The sequence below is a fragment of the Echiichthys vipera genome, assembly GCF_963691815.1.
Source record: "Echiichthys vipera genome assembly, chromosome: 16".
Lineage (NCBI taxonomy): Eukaryota > Metazoa > Chordata > Actinopteri > Perciformes > Trachinidae > Echiichthys > Echiichthys vipera.
Genome location: NC_139841.1, coordinates 1,657,744 through 1,669,361, shown reverse-complemented (window position 1 = coordinate 1,669,361; position 11,618 = coordinate 1,657,744). Strand labels below are relative to the sequence as shown.

The 11,618-nt window shown below is 36.4% G+C and overlaps 1 protein-coding gene across 2 annotated transcripts; it reads left to right on the top strand.

The window, feature by feature from the left end:
* The first annotated feature begins 2,367 nt into the window (after nt 1–2,367).
* On the top strand, nt 2,368–11,371 carry ppp6c (protein phosphatase 6, catalytic subunit). 2 transcript variants are annotated; one of them, XM_083930393.1, is made up of 7 exons: nt 2,368–2,512; nt 4,076–4,171; nt 5,701–5,766; nt 8,509–8,650; nt 8,752–8,831; nt 10,201–10,410; nt 10,506–11,371. In XM_083930393.1, the coding sequence occupies exons 1-7, from the start codon at nt 2,438–2,440 to the stop codon at nt 10,752–10,754; spliced, it is 918 nt and encodes a 305-aa protein (XP_083786519.1). In that variant the 5' UTR covers nt 2,368–2,437; the 3' UTR covers nt 10,755–11,371. The 2 variants fall into 2 exon arrangements, with proteins under 2 accessions (XP_083786519.1, XP_083786518.1); XM_083930392.1 differs by having other exon boundaries at nt 2,368–2,518.
* The last annotated feature ends 247 nt before the right edge of the window (nt 11,372–11,618 follow it).

Genomic DNA, 11,618 nt, shown 5'->3' with positions numbered 1-11,618 from the left:
CAAGCAGTAGATATTGATCTGTGTGAGTGGGTTTTCTGTATACCCCAATGTGGCGGGAATACATTTCAAAATAAAATTGTGAATGCACTTCCACTTGAATCGTTTTCCTCAAAAATGCATTAATTAGTAAAGAATATGACATACAATCTATCAAATCCTTGTCTAGGGTATATATTGTTTTTGTTTATATAGTAAACTGTTTTGTTTGTCGTTTTTGTTCTGTTTTTCTTTTATGTTTGCGCATGAGCCGTAACGTGGGCATTTTGATAAATTCTGTCCAAATCTCGGACAAAAAGCCATCCATAACCTGTATTCATTTAAAGAAAAAAAAAAAGTTGTTGATTTGGACAACTGACGCCTGTATTAGCCTGTATTTTTCACACTTCTCATTAATGATTGTCATATATGTAGACTAATATACACTGCACTGTGTAATTTTACAATTTAGTCATTATGAAAAAACAAATGGTGGGTTATATGACTCAGGGCTTAATTTTCTATTTATAGCCTACTATAAAGCTGAGGATCTTAAAAAGAGTTCAAATAACTGATCATGAAAACAATGGAGGGCAGGAATAACATTGGTCAGCGCACACATTTTCTCTTAGGGTAATACTCATATTCATAAGCCATCATCTCATCAAGATGTCATAGGCCTATACATTTCATTGTGTACTATACAGAGTTCATCGCTGCCTTTTCATTATCATTTAATTTTGACTTTATCTTTTCTTAATAAATAATTTTTTTATTAGTTTTTGGTTGTATTATTTTGTATTTTTATTCTTAACAACCATAAGTTTCATGTTTGATTCTAGGTCTTTGCTAATTATGTTCATTATGGAACACCTAAGTACCACTAAATACTACCCTAACTCTTGATATCTACAGTTTAATCCAAGTAAAATTATTAAGTGATCAATGAGAAAAACATTAAAAACACACCAAGTCACAAAATTATCAAATGTTCTGTAGCCCTTTATTATCAAACAAACTCACTCATCTCCGTGCCATTCACAATATGCCAAATGATGTCTTTGGTCCATAATTTCCTCACAGAAATGTCCTCTGCTTTATAAAAAGTGACTTTGAACAGCTCAAGGATTGCTTCCTTTTCATGTTCATCCACTTCTTCTTTCCACATCCTCCCATATTGTTGTGCAGCCTCTGCCTGTTCCTCCTCCCTATGCACAGCACATCAGGTGGGTCCACTTCTGCAGAGAACAGTGCTTTGTTGGCCTCAACCCACTCTGCTGCATGTCTGCAATCATGAAGAATGTGATCTTCAACATCCTGTGGAAAAGACAGAAGGAAATAGGTCTGTACCATAGCTGCTGCACCAACAGTATCTGACCAACAGAAACTGTGAAAAAGCTTACCCCTTCTATTGGTGTGTCTAATGATAATTTTCCAAACCAATCATGCATTTTATAGACACTTTATTTTTAAATTTGATACAGCAGGTCTGACTTTACTTTTTTAGACACTTAAGTAATTTAATATGTTATGTTAGAAGCTAAATAGAAAAGAATAGAATAGAATAGAATTACTTTAATGATCCCAGACTGGGATTTTATTTTGTAACAGCAGTAGTGGGTCAGCAAATAAACAAAAAATATACTCAAGTATCAAAAATAAAAGTACTGATGGTGCAGAAGCATTTCAGTTACTCTTCGTTTTGTTTATATACTGCAGTATACAACAGAGGTGGAAAAATAAAGTGAAAATGTGCCATTTAGTTCTGCCACGATGTGTTGCATCGTGTTGGGAGCTCGGCTGTCTCACATCACGTGCGTGAGTTCCGAAAGACACGTTTTCAACTTTTCCCACCTCATGCAAGCAGAGCTTACAAAACGTTACATACAAACAAATGCGAACAGTTACTTTGCGTTATGCACTAAAAAGTTAAGTATTCTAAGTTGCTGATGCTAACAACAATTGGTGAAAGTTAACTTTTAATAATAATTAATTTATAAAGTCTATGCTCTGTACCCATATGTACCAGGAAAACAAACGGTCAACCTTGGTTGTCCAGTAGGGAGCGCTGTTGCCTTTGCCTTGTACACCAAACGCCATAGAGGCGTCAAGTTGACTGGGGATACTGCTACTTTAATGATACCTTCGAAATAAAAGTTTACAAACAGCTACTGGCATTTTCTTCAAATGTTTGCAAAATGGAAAAATTGTGATAACATATATTTTATGGGATTTGTATAACATATTTGATTTAATTTTGGTGTTCATTATTATTAGAAGACCGTTTCGTTGGTAAATATTTTTATTTTGAAGGTTCTATCAGGATATGGTTATATTAGATTAAGCTAACTTGACACCAGTGACCAAAGTTGAAAGTGAAGGAACGGTGAAGAGGAAGAAGAAAAGGAAATTGCTAGCTGGCTAACTACTGTAGCAATTTTCTGGTTTTAGCGTTTTGATAATGGCGCCTTTAGACCTCGATAAGTACGTTGAAATAGCGAGACACTGCAAATACCTGCCGGAAAATGATCTTAAGGTAAATGTAAGTCGTCGGAATTAACCAGGGCAAAGGATTGTTAATATACATGGAAACAAACGCGGTGATTAGACGATGTTTGTTCAACAAGCGTGGCTAACAACGAAACAGCTAGCCGTTATTCAGATGTAGCATGGGTTGTTGTTGTTTTTATGCACATTTTGCCTGCGTCACCGATAGCGGAGATCATTAGCAAACAAAGTGATGGAAGTCAGGACAGGACAGTTAAATCTGTAGCTGCCAATACTCTCTCCTAGCTAACGTTACGAGCTAACGGCCAAATGTTAGGGTTTGGTGTTAAACATGGGAACCACGGCAGCGCCAACCAAACAGTAGCCTATCGTCATCAAGTTTCATCAGCAGTCTAATCAGCAGCTAAGGCGCGTCGTTAACCACCATACACACTTAGACAGAACAGATGGTGCTACTCCCAATCCGATGTGCGGCGCTCTTAAGTGTAGCCAGGAAACGTTAGCTTACTGAAACACATTCAGTGGAGCAGTAACATTATTATTAGTTGAGCTAAATTTAATATACACCATTCTCTCCAACCTTTTCATGTCTGCTAACACCAGTCAGCAATATGTATTGATAATGATTTTTTAATACTGTGCCTTTTCATGTTACCAAAAAAATGCGATTTGCAGACCACTTTTACTGACGTCATAACTAACATTCAGGTAGTACAGCACTGAGCTTGTGTAAACTAGTTTGAATACTATATTATTGACAGAATGGTTCCGTTTTTTCAAATACCTTTCTTGTATTAAGTGGTTATATTTCACATACATAGCCTACATACACTACCGATAACTATTTTCTTACCGATACGGACTGCCGATTTTCTTGAGCGAATACTACTTTTGTTCCCTCAAATTACATAATAAAACTTACACAACGATGATAACAAATTATAAGAGTCTCAATTTAAAAAAAAAAAGGAACATTTATTGAACTTAAAAAAGGCGTCTCTAGCAACACGGAGCTCCCTGTGCTGCCCGTCTGTAAATCATGCCGATGCCAATACACCTAAAATCGCAAAAATTGTCCGATGACATCTGCTGGCCAATGTACCAGGCTATCAATAGTTCTTAGTATTGTGCACAAGCGTTGGAGCCATTAAGAAATAAGTAATAGGCACACATTCATATAATTATTTAATTAATTTCTAATAAAACAAAGTAGTGACTTTCCCCTACCCACTTATACCCTACTGCCCCATCTTCCTTTAACTCTCTGGCTTCCCCCCCTGGCATTGTCACTCTGTGCTGGTCTTAAGGTAACTTAGCCCTGTAAGTTAGGCAAATTATCTTTGTAGCACTTTGACTTCAGGTGAACAGGTTTTAGCTGAGCTAAAAAAATGGTAGTCTGATCTGCTTTCGTGCACCCTGTTCAGTCTGGTTTGGAGTGAAAAGCTAACTTTGATTTGATTTGTTTTTCTCTCCTCCCAAAAGCTCCACTCCTCATTTCTTATCAGGATCAAATGTTTTTCCTGCTGTCATGAAGCTGTATTGCAAAGGCATGACTGTGATAACTAACCATTGTCATGTTTTCCTCTTTCAGAGATTATGTGATTACGTTTGTGATTTACTGCTGGAAGAATCAAATGTTCAGCCTGTCTCTACTCCAGTTACTGTTTGTGGAGATATTCACGGTCAGGTAGGCCTAACTGGTTTTCTTGCTCTAACCCCACAAAAATGATGACTTGACCTGAAATTTTAGTTTGTCTGTCAAAAATCTATCCTGAACACTGCAATGATCAGTAGAAACTTTCTAGTATTGTTACTTAAAACTGACAGTTGTATACATCTGGTTATGAAAATTTGAGAACAAATTATAAATTCTTGATTTACTCTGAAGTACTGTTATTTTTTTGTTGTTCATAATTTGATAGAATTTCCTCTGTGTCTATACCACTGCTGTACTAGCATGTTTTTTTTAAAATAACCAAGGCACTTCAAGAAAAACCTTTTATTTAGTGAAAAATACAATGATCAAACATTACATGGTTTAAAAACCTGATCATATTCGGGTTAAGGGGTTTCTTAAACACCATGTAAACACCATACCCCGGGTAAAATCTGGGTTCTCATACCCCGGTTAACAGACCTAGAGAACTCCTTCAGTTCCCCGATTATTCCTGCATGTAAACATCCTACCCAGATTATTATCGGGTTTCTTGTCTGCGCATGCTCCCCACTCTGCGGCGGTGGCCTTTGGCCCGGAAATAGAATAAACCGTGAAAAAAACAAAACAATAATAGAGCCTTACCTTTAAACCAAGGGAGGACTTCGCAACGGCAACTAACATCACTACAAAGAAGACCCGTTTTTGTCGTGATTCTGTCCAAAAGTCGTCCATTTGTGATTTTGACAAAGCATGAGCCGGGGGAAAAAGCTGTATTCAGATCAGCTGTTTGTTGGTGGAGCGCCACCTGCTGTACCGAAGGAAGAGTTACTCCGTCATTTTCCCATTCAACCCCTGCTCATGTATACGAGGGGAACTTCAATAATTCGATCAATCCCTCAAACGGGGCAAGGCAGTTTTCAGATTAGTGATGTGCATGGAAACGCACTGACTGCTCTGGTTTGATCTTGGTCCGTTCTTCTCTCTATTCCACAGTTCAGTAACTGTAGTGGGCTTCTTAGACATTACTTTGTTGGGTTTAAAAAAACATGCTAGTACAACAGTGGTATAGCCACAGCAGGAATTCAATCAAATTCTGAACAATAAAAAATAACAGTATTTCAGAAGTATTAATAATTTGTTCTGTAATTTTGATCTCCAGTGTATAGATAGCATTAGTGGCTGGTTTAAAAAAATGTATGTTTTATGTTATGTGTCATAAGTGGAATGCACAATCTGAATATATTAGCAGGGAAAAAGATATCTTGCAATACCTATTAATTTTGCAGCATTATTATTATTATTATTATTATTATTATGTGCGGCCCCAGTCCTACTTTTAGTCAGCCTTAACACATATGTTACCAGCAATTGGCTTCCCAAACATTTTATGCTATAAAACATGTAAATGTAAAATACAAAATGGGTTTGTTAATTGTTTTACCATATGGCTTATACTGTGGCACTTTGGAAAATCAGTCTTCCACGTGTTCTTTTTCCCTTTTTTTTTTTTTTTTTAATGAATCAAGAATACATGCAATCTCTTTATTGTTCCTGTCTAGTTTTATGATCTTTGTGAACTCTTCAGAACTGGAGGCCAAGTTCCAGACACAAATTACATTTTCATGGTAAGTGAGTAGGTTCCCTTGATTTATCTAAGTTGCAACAGTCTGTTAACCTCCATTGCCGACTGATATGAAATTTTTAAGACATTGTGTAGCGATGCAGCCCCCCAAGTGTCTTGGAATGCTAAATGGAGAAAAGAAATGACTATTACAAATTGGATTTGGAAAAGCAGCAAGGAAATGGATTAGAAAATGGAAAAAAGGAATAACCCTTTTTTAAAAACTATTCTTAATTCCGTGAATTCAGTTATTTATTTCTGTTTTTTAAACTGCATTTTCAAATTGATTTTTACGTGCTCTCTTTAGTAATTGAATCATGTATTTAAATACTGTTTTAAAATTTTATTAGGAAAATCTTTTAGAGTTCCTCTTTTTAAAAAATGATTAATGAATGGATTTGAAAATCAATTTCTTATTTCCTGTATTAAATGCACAATTAGATATTCAATAAAGAATGCTCTTTTTCAGTATAAATTGAAACATACATTGTGGTGAAAAAAGTTCATAGTGAAGTACAAGTACTGTACTACACATACACTGGAGATCAAACAATTATAAATCAACAAATTATAAATTCTTCATTTACTCTGAAATACTGTTATTTTTTATTGTTCATAATTTGATATAATTTCCTCTGTGTCTATACCACTGCTGTACTAGCATGTTTTTTAAATAACCAAGGCACTTCAACAAAAACCTTTATTTAGTCAAATTAATGAACAGTAACCACTGTGTCAGAAGAGCAGATTTCAACAATGTTTTCTTCTATAGGATTAAAAAATGAATAGGAAATGTAGAGGCCAAAGCTTTGAATGACTTCAGCACAGCTGCGCCCAGAGGACATCACTAGTTTCTCACACTGCTCTGGATTGATCTTGGTCCATTCTGACTCAGTCTCTTCCACAGTTCACTAACTGTAGTGGGTTTCTTAGACATTACTTTGTTACCAAGGATTTTCCAGAGATTCTCTATGGGGTTTAGATCTGGACTCCGGGCTGGCCATTTCATTGTTTCAATATTCATAGCTTCAAGAACTGCTTCACGTGTTTTGCAGTGTTACAGGGGGCATTGTGTGCATGAAAATTGCAGCTGATTTGGAGACAATTGCAGTGAAGTAAGTCCAGATCTAAACCCCATAGAGAATCTCTGGAAAATCCTTGGCAACAAAGTAATGTCTAAGAAACCCACTCCAGTTAGTGAACTGTGGGAGAGACTGAGTCAGAATGGAACAAGATCAAAGCAGAGCAGTGTGAGAAACTAGTGATGTCCTGTGGGTGCAGATGTGCTGAAGTCATTCAAAGCTGTGGCCTCTACACTTCCTGTTCATTTTTGAATCGTATAGAAGAAAACATTGTTGAAATCTTCTCTTCTGACACAATGGTGTCTGATTTAAATCAGACACCATTTCATGAAGTAAAGGTTTTTGTTAAAGAGCCTTTGTTATTTTAGAAAAACATGCTAGCAGTCACAAGCAGTGGTATAGCCACAGCAGATATTCTTTCAAATTCTGAACAACAAAAGATAACAATATTTCAGAATAAATTAAGTTTTAATACTTTGTTCTCTACTTTTGATCTCCAGTGTATATTGCGAATTTCAGAATCAATTGCTTTAATGGGCTTTAAATTCTGTACCGCATAAAAAAGCCTATGCCACAAGAGCATTGGTTCAGATAAGGCAAGACTCCCCAAAAACATCCTTTAACAGGAAGAAATAGTGCTGCTGTTTAGCAGGCATAGTGTTTAACATTTTCACCATCATAGTTTACTGTGTTAGCATGCTAACATTAGCTAATAGCTGCAAATGCAAAGTACAGCTGAGGCTGATAGGAATGTCATTCGTGTTGCAGGTATTAAAAAACATGTTATTCATCAGTGGTCACATACAATTGTTAGAACTATGCAGTGAAATTTGACTTCTGCTTTTAACTCATCCTAAGGAACAATTGGCAGCTTAAAGGCGCTGGGGGAGCAATTAGGTGTTCAGTATTTTGCTCAGGAGCCAAGAACAAATTTGACCCAATGATGGTGCCAGAGGAATTTGTGGGCTCAACAAAGTTATTGTAATTCATTGAGTAGAACATGATTATCTGAACTCAACTTCATGGTAATCCATTCAAAAGTTATTTACAGGGATGTAATAGATCTAGGAACTACTTGAAATGGCTTTGATTTAAAAAAAACAAAAAAAAAAACCTAATAATTAAGACCTTGAAAGTGCTTGGATGTATGGCGCGATAAAGTGCTCAGATTTAGCCCACTAGAATCTGGAGCTCCGACATTTCAAAATTCAGTTTTTGGTACCACTTTTATACACTGTTCAAGCTCTTCTTTTATTTTTCTTTATACACTTAGGCATTAAATCCACATTACTTATGATTACTTTTCAAAAATTTCATTGTGTGAATATTTTGTGAAAGCACTGTCAACCTTGCAATATCATGGCAAAATTCATTTCAAGGTAATGAGTCAAAAATATTGTGATATTTGATTTTTATCCATATCGCCCAGCCCTTCCCTGCTGTGTCATCGGCTGTTGTCAGTCATAGGTGCTTAAAGCTCAAATATGCAGCTGGTCGCCTAGGTAGCCGGCGAACAGGCTGAAATAATCTGTAATAAATCTGTAGCCACGTTGTCCAGATATGAAGATGCGCTGTAGTAAACCGAAATATTGTGTTTTGAATGAATATATGGAGGCTGTTTAATTTTTTGTTGTCACTGATGGTGTCTTCTTTCTCTCCTCCAGGGAGACTTTGTAGACAGAGGATATTATAGCTTAGAGACATTTACACATCTGCTAGCTTTAAAAGCAAAGTGGCCGGATCGTATCACACTTCTACGTGGAAACCATGAAAGCAGGCAAATAACACAAGTGTATGGCTTCTATGGTAGGTACACATGCTTCATTGTAACTGTTTGTATATGCAAATGTTTTCAGTTTCAAAAGCTCATCAAACCATGTTGCCATGTATATTCTGCTTATTTGTAGATGAGTGCCAGACAAAATATGGGAACGCAAATGCCTGGCGGTATTGCACAAAAGTGTTTGACATGCTTACTGTGGCAGCTGTAAGTTAATTTCTGGTTCTTTCACATAGGTTTCATCATAACATTTGCCTGTTGTCCTTTTTGTAAGTGTGACATAACGTGAATCTTTGATCCAATGTAGGATGTAAAAATATGGATCAATTCTCTCCCAAAGCACCAATTTGGCAATCTTAAAGGCCCACACTAGTCATCAGCCCAGTACTGACCATTTCCTCATTTATTCAAGTGCTGCTGTCTTTTTTTAAATTGAGTTTTCCATTCTTCCAGGGGCCAACTGGTTTCAGTTAATTTCAGTACAATATCAAAATCAACCCCCAAAAAACTAAAACTTGCTCAACATAAATAATGTGTCATAACTAAACAAACGTCTGCATTGACGGAAATAGGGCTGCAACTAACAACTATTTTGATAGGTGACACGTCATTTATTGAGACGATCAGGTAACTAATCAGATAATAAATCACACAATTTCTTAATGGCTTTCTTTAGCTACAAGCTTTTCAATTTATCTTCAGGTTTTTGGGCATGTGTCAACTAACAAAAACGACAATCAAAAATACTTGATTCAAAGTATTTATTTTAATAAACATTGTCTAAGATACTACTTTAAAAGATAAATAAAATGCTTTAATACTTTGTGTCCATTCAAATCTAGGGACTGGCAAAGTAAAAAATAAAAGTAAAGTATCCATTTTTCTGTAAACCAACAGAATCACAACATTAAAAAATATTTAAAATTCCTATAAAAAAAAAAAGAAAATTAAGGTGCATCTGCCATGACTTGTGCACTGCATTCTGTACTCTACCTTGTCTGTTCCAACCATAGACCGTATGGTTCAAGTCCAAGAGTAGGAAATCACTGGCACAAGTGTAAGGAGGCAGGAGTCATTTGGCTTAAACATGCAAAACCCCTGGAATGGTCCTTTTTAATAGTTTCCTGGAGATAAATTGTGTGTTAAAACAAATTATATTAAAGAAGTGACAGTTACTGTGTTAATCTGAGCTAGATGGAGAGATACGTTTATTATAGACATCTGCCCTGTTCCTGTTGATGATAGTAAAATGAGCGCCGCAAACACAGCACAGTTAAGCATGGTAGCAGAACTTATACAGGAGTGAATTCCCATTAGATATAAAGTTATTACACCATGCCTGATAGTTAGCCAGCCAATAACATGGCTGCTTCTATACTCATTCTCAGATCTCATTTTAACACCTTTTACTTCAGAAAAGGTACTGATATAGATTTCCCTATTTATTGATACTATATTGATTTTTTTTAATTGATTTTTTTTGACAGTATCAAACCTGATCAAGATTTTACTGCGATATTTTCGCAACTGCCTGATTTTCTAATGATTTTCTAATAATTTTCATCTCTAATCCCAGTTGATAGATGAGCAGGTCCTGTGTGTCCATGGTGGTCTTTCACCTGACATCAAGACGTTGGACCAGATCCGCACCATTGAACGCAACCAGGAGATTCCTCACAAGGGGGCCTTCTGTGATCTTGTATGGTCAGATCCAGAGGATGTGGACACCTGGGCTATCAGTCCACGAGGTGCAGGCTGGCTGTTCGGCTCCAAGGTTACTAATGAGGTATGTTGTGTCATCAACATTTTAAAGCAGTCATGGGAGAAAAAAAAACAACTGTTACACTAGTTGATTGAAAATAATGCTCATTTTTGTTATAGTTTGTGCACATCAACAATCTGAAGCTCATCTGCCGTGCACATCAGCTGGTTCATGAAGGTTACAAGTTCATGTTTGATGAGAAGCTGGTGACCGTGTGGTCGGCGCCAAACTACTGCTACCGCTGTGGAAACATCGCGTCCATCATGGTCTTCAAGGATGTCAACAGACGAGAGCCCAAGCTGTTCCGCGCTGTTCCTGACTCTGAGCGCGTCATACCTCCCCGAACAACCACCCCCTACTTCCTCTAAGGAAAAGCAAGTTACTCCCTCTCCACCCTCTGGAGATCTCAACTCTCAAACTTATTAACAGATTTTAAGAAATTGAATTCCTTGCAGGTCTACAGCATCTTAAGTAGCAAATGGTTTCTTCCAAGGCTACATCTGTTCAGCTCAGTCACTTTGAGTCATCATAAAGGAAAAAAACATCCTCCTCAACCCCAAATGAAAAATTGATACTTTTTAAAAATGTCTTCATATTTTAATAATAAGAGTGTTGGATGGTTTAACTTTCATGTTCTGTATCCCACTGAAGCAAATAAAACATTTAAACTGGTGGTAACTGCCAATAATACATGTTCAAATAAAGTGATATATATATATATTTTATTTCTCATTGTAGCAGTTTGATCTCACGGATGCCGCTTGAAGTTGTCTTCCCTTAGATGACCATTTCTGTTGGAATACTTGCTCCTGTTGAATAACCTCAAACAGCTGCTGAGCCCATTTTACATCATTTTGCCTAGAATGTGGCTTTCATTTTCTGATTTTCTTATCAGTTAGCTTTTAAAAATGATGCCGTTTATTTTTAATTGTTTATGATAGTGCAATGAGTTTTTGCTGCAACAGTGACTTATATGAGCAATATTTAAATTTAGTGTTTTTAGTGTTACTGTTTTGTAATTTCAATAAAACATTTATCAAGTCTTGTGAACAGTAGTCACTTGAACCACAAACAGATAGTTATCCTAAACAACATTAAAAAAAAAATTGAGAAAGTAAAAACGATCATTCTGATGGGGCTTCGATAAACAGGATGCATTAATGTATCGTTGTAGTCATGGTGGTCCTGATTTTCCAGCAGGCAAGCTCCATGTTTCATGTTTGGACAAAAGT

Bases quoted from the DNA above. Each gene is read 5' to 3' on its own strand.
- ppp6c (XM_083930392.1), top strand. From the start codon at position 2,438: ATGGCGCCTTTAGACCTCGATAAGTACGTTGAAATAGCGAGACACTGC. The intron at 5,767-8,508 runs GTAAGTGAGTAG...TCTCTCCTCCAG, and splicing joins ACACAAATTACATTTTCATG to GGAGACTTTGTAGACAGAGG. The intron at 10,411-10,505 runs GTATGTTGTGTC...TTTTTGTTATAG, and splicing joins GCTCCAAGGTTACTAATGAG to TTTGTGCACATCAACAATCT.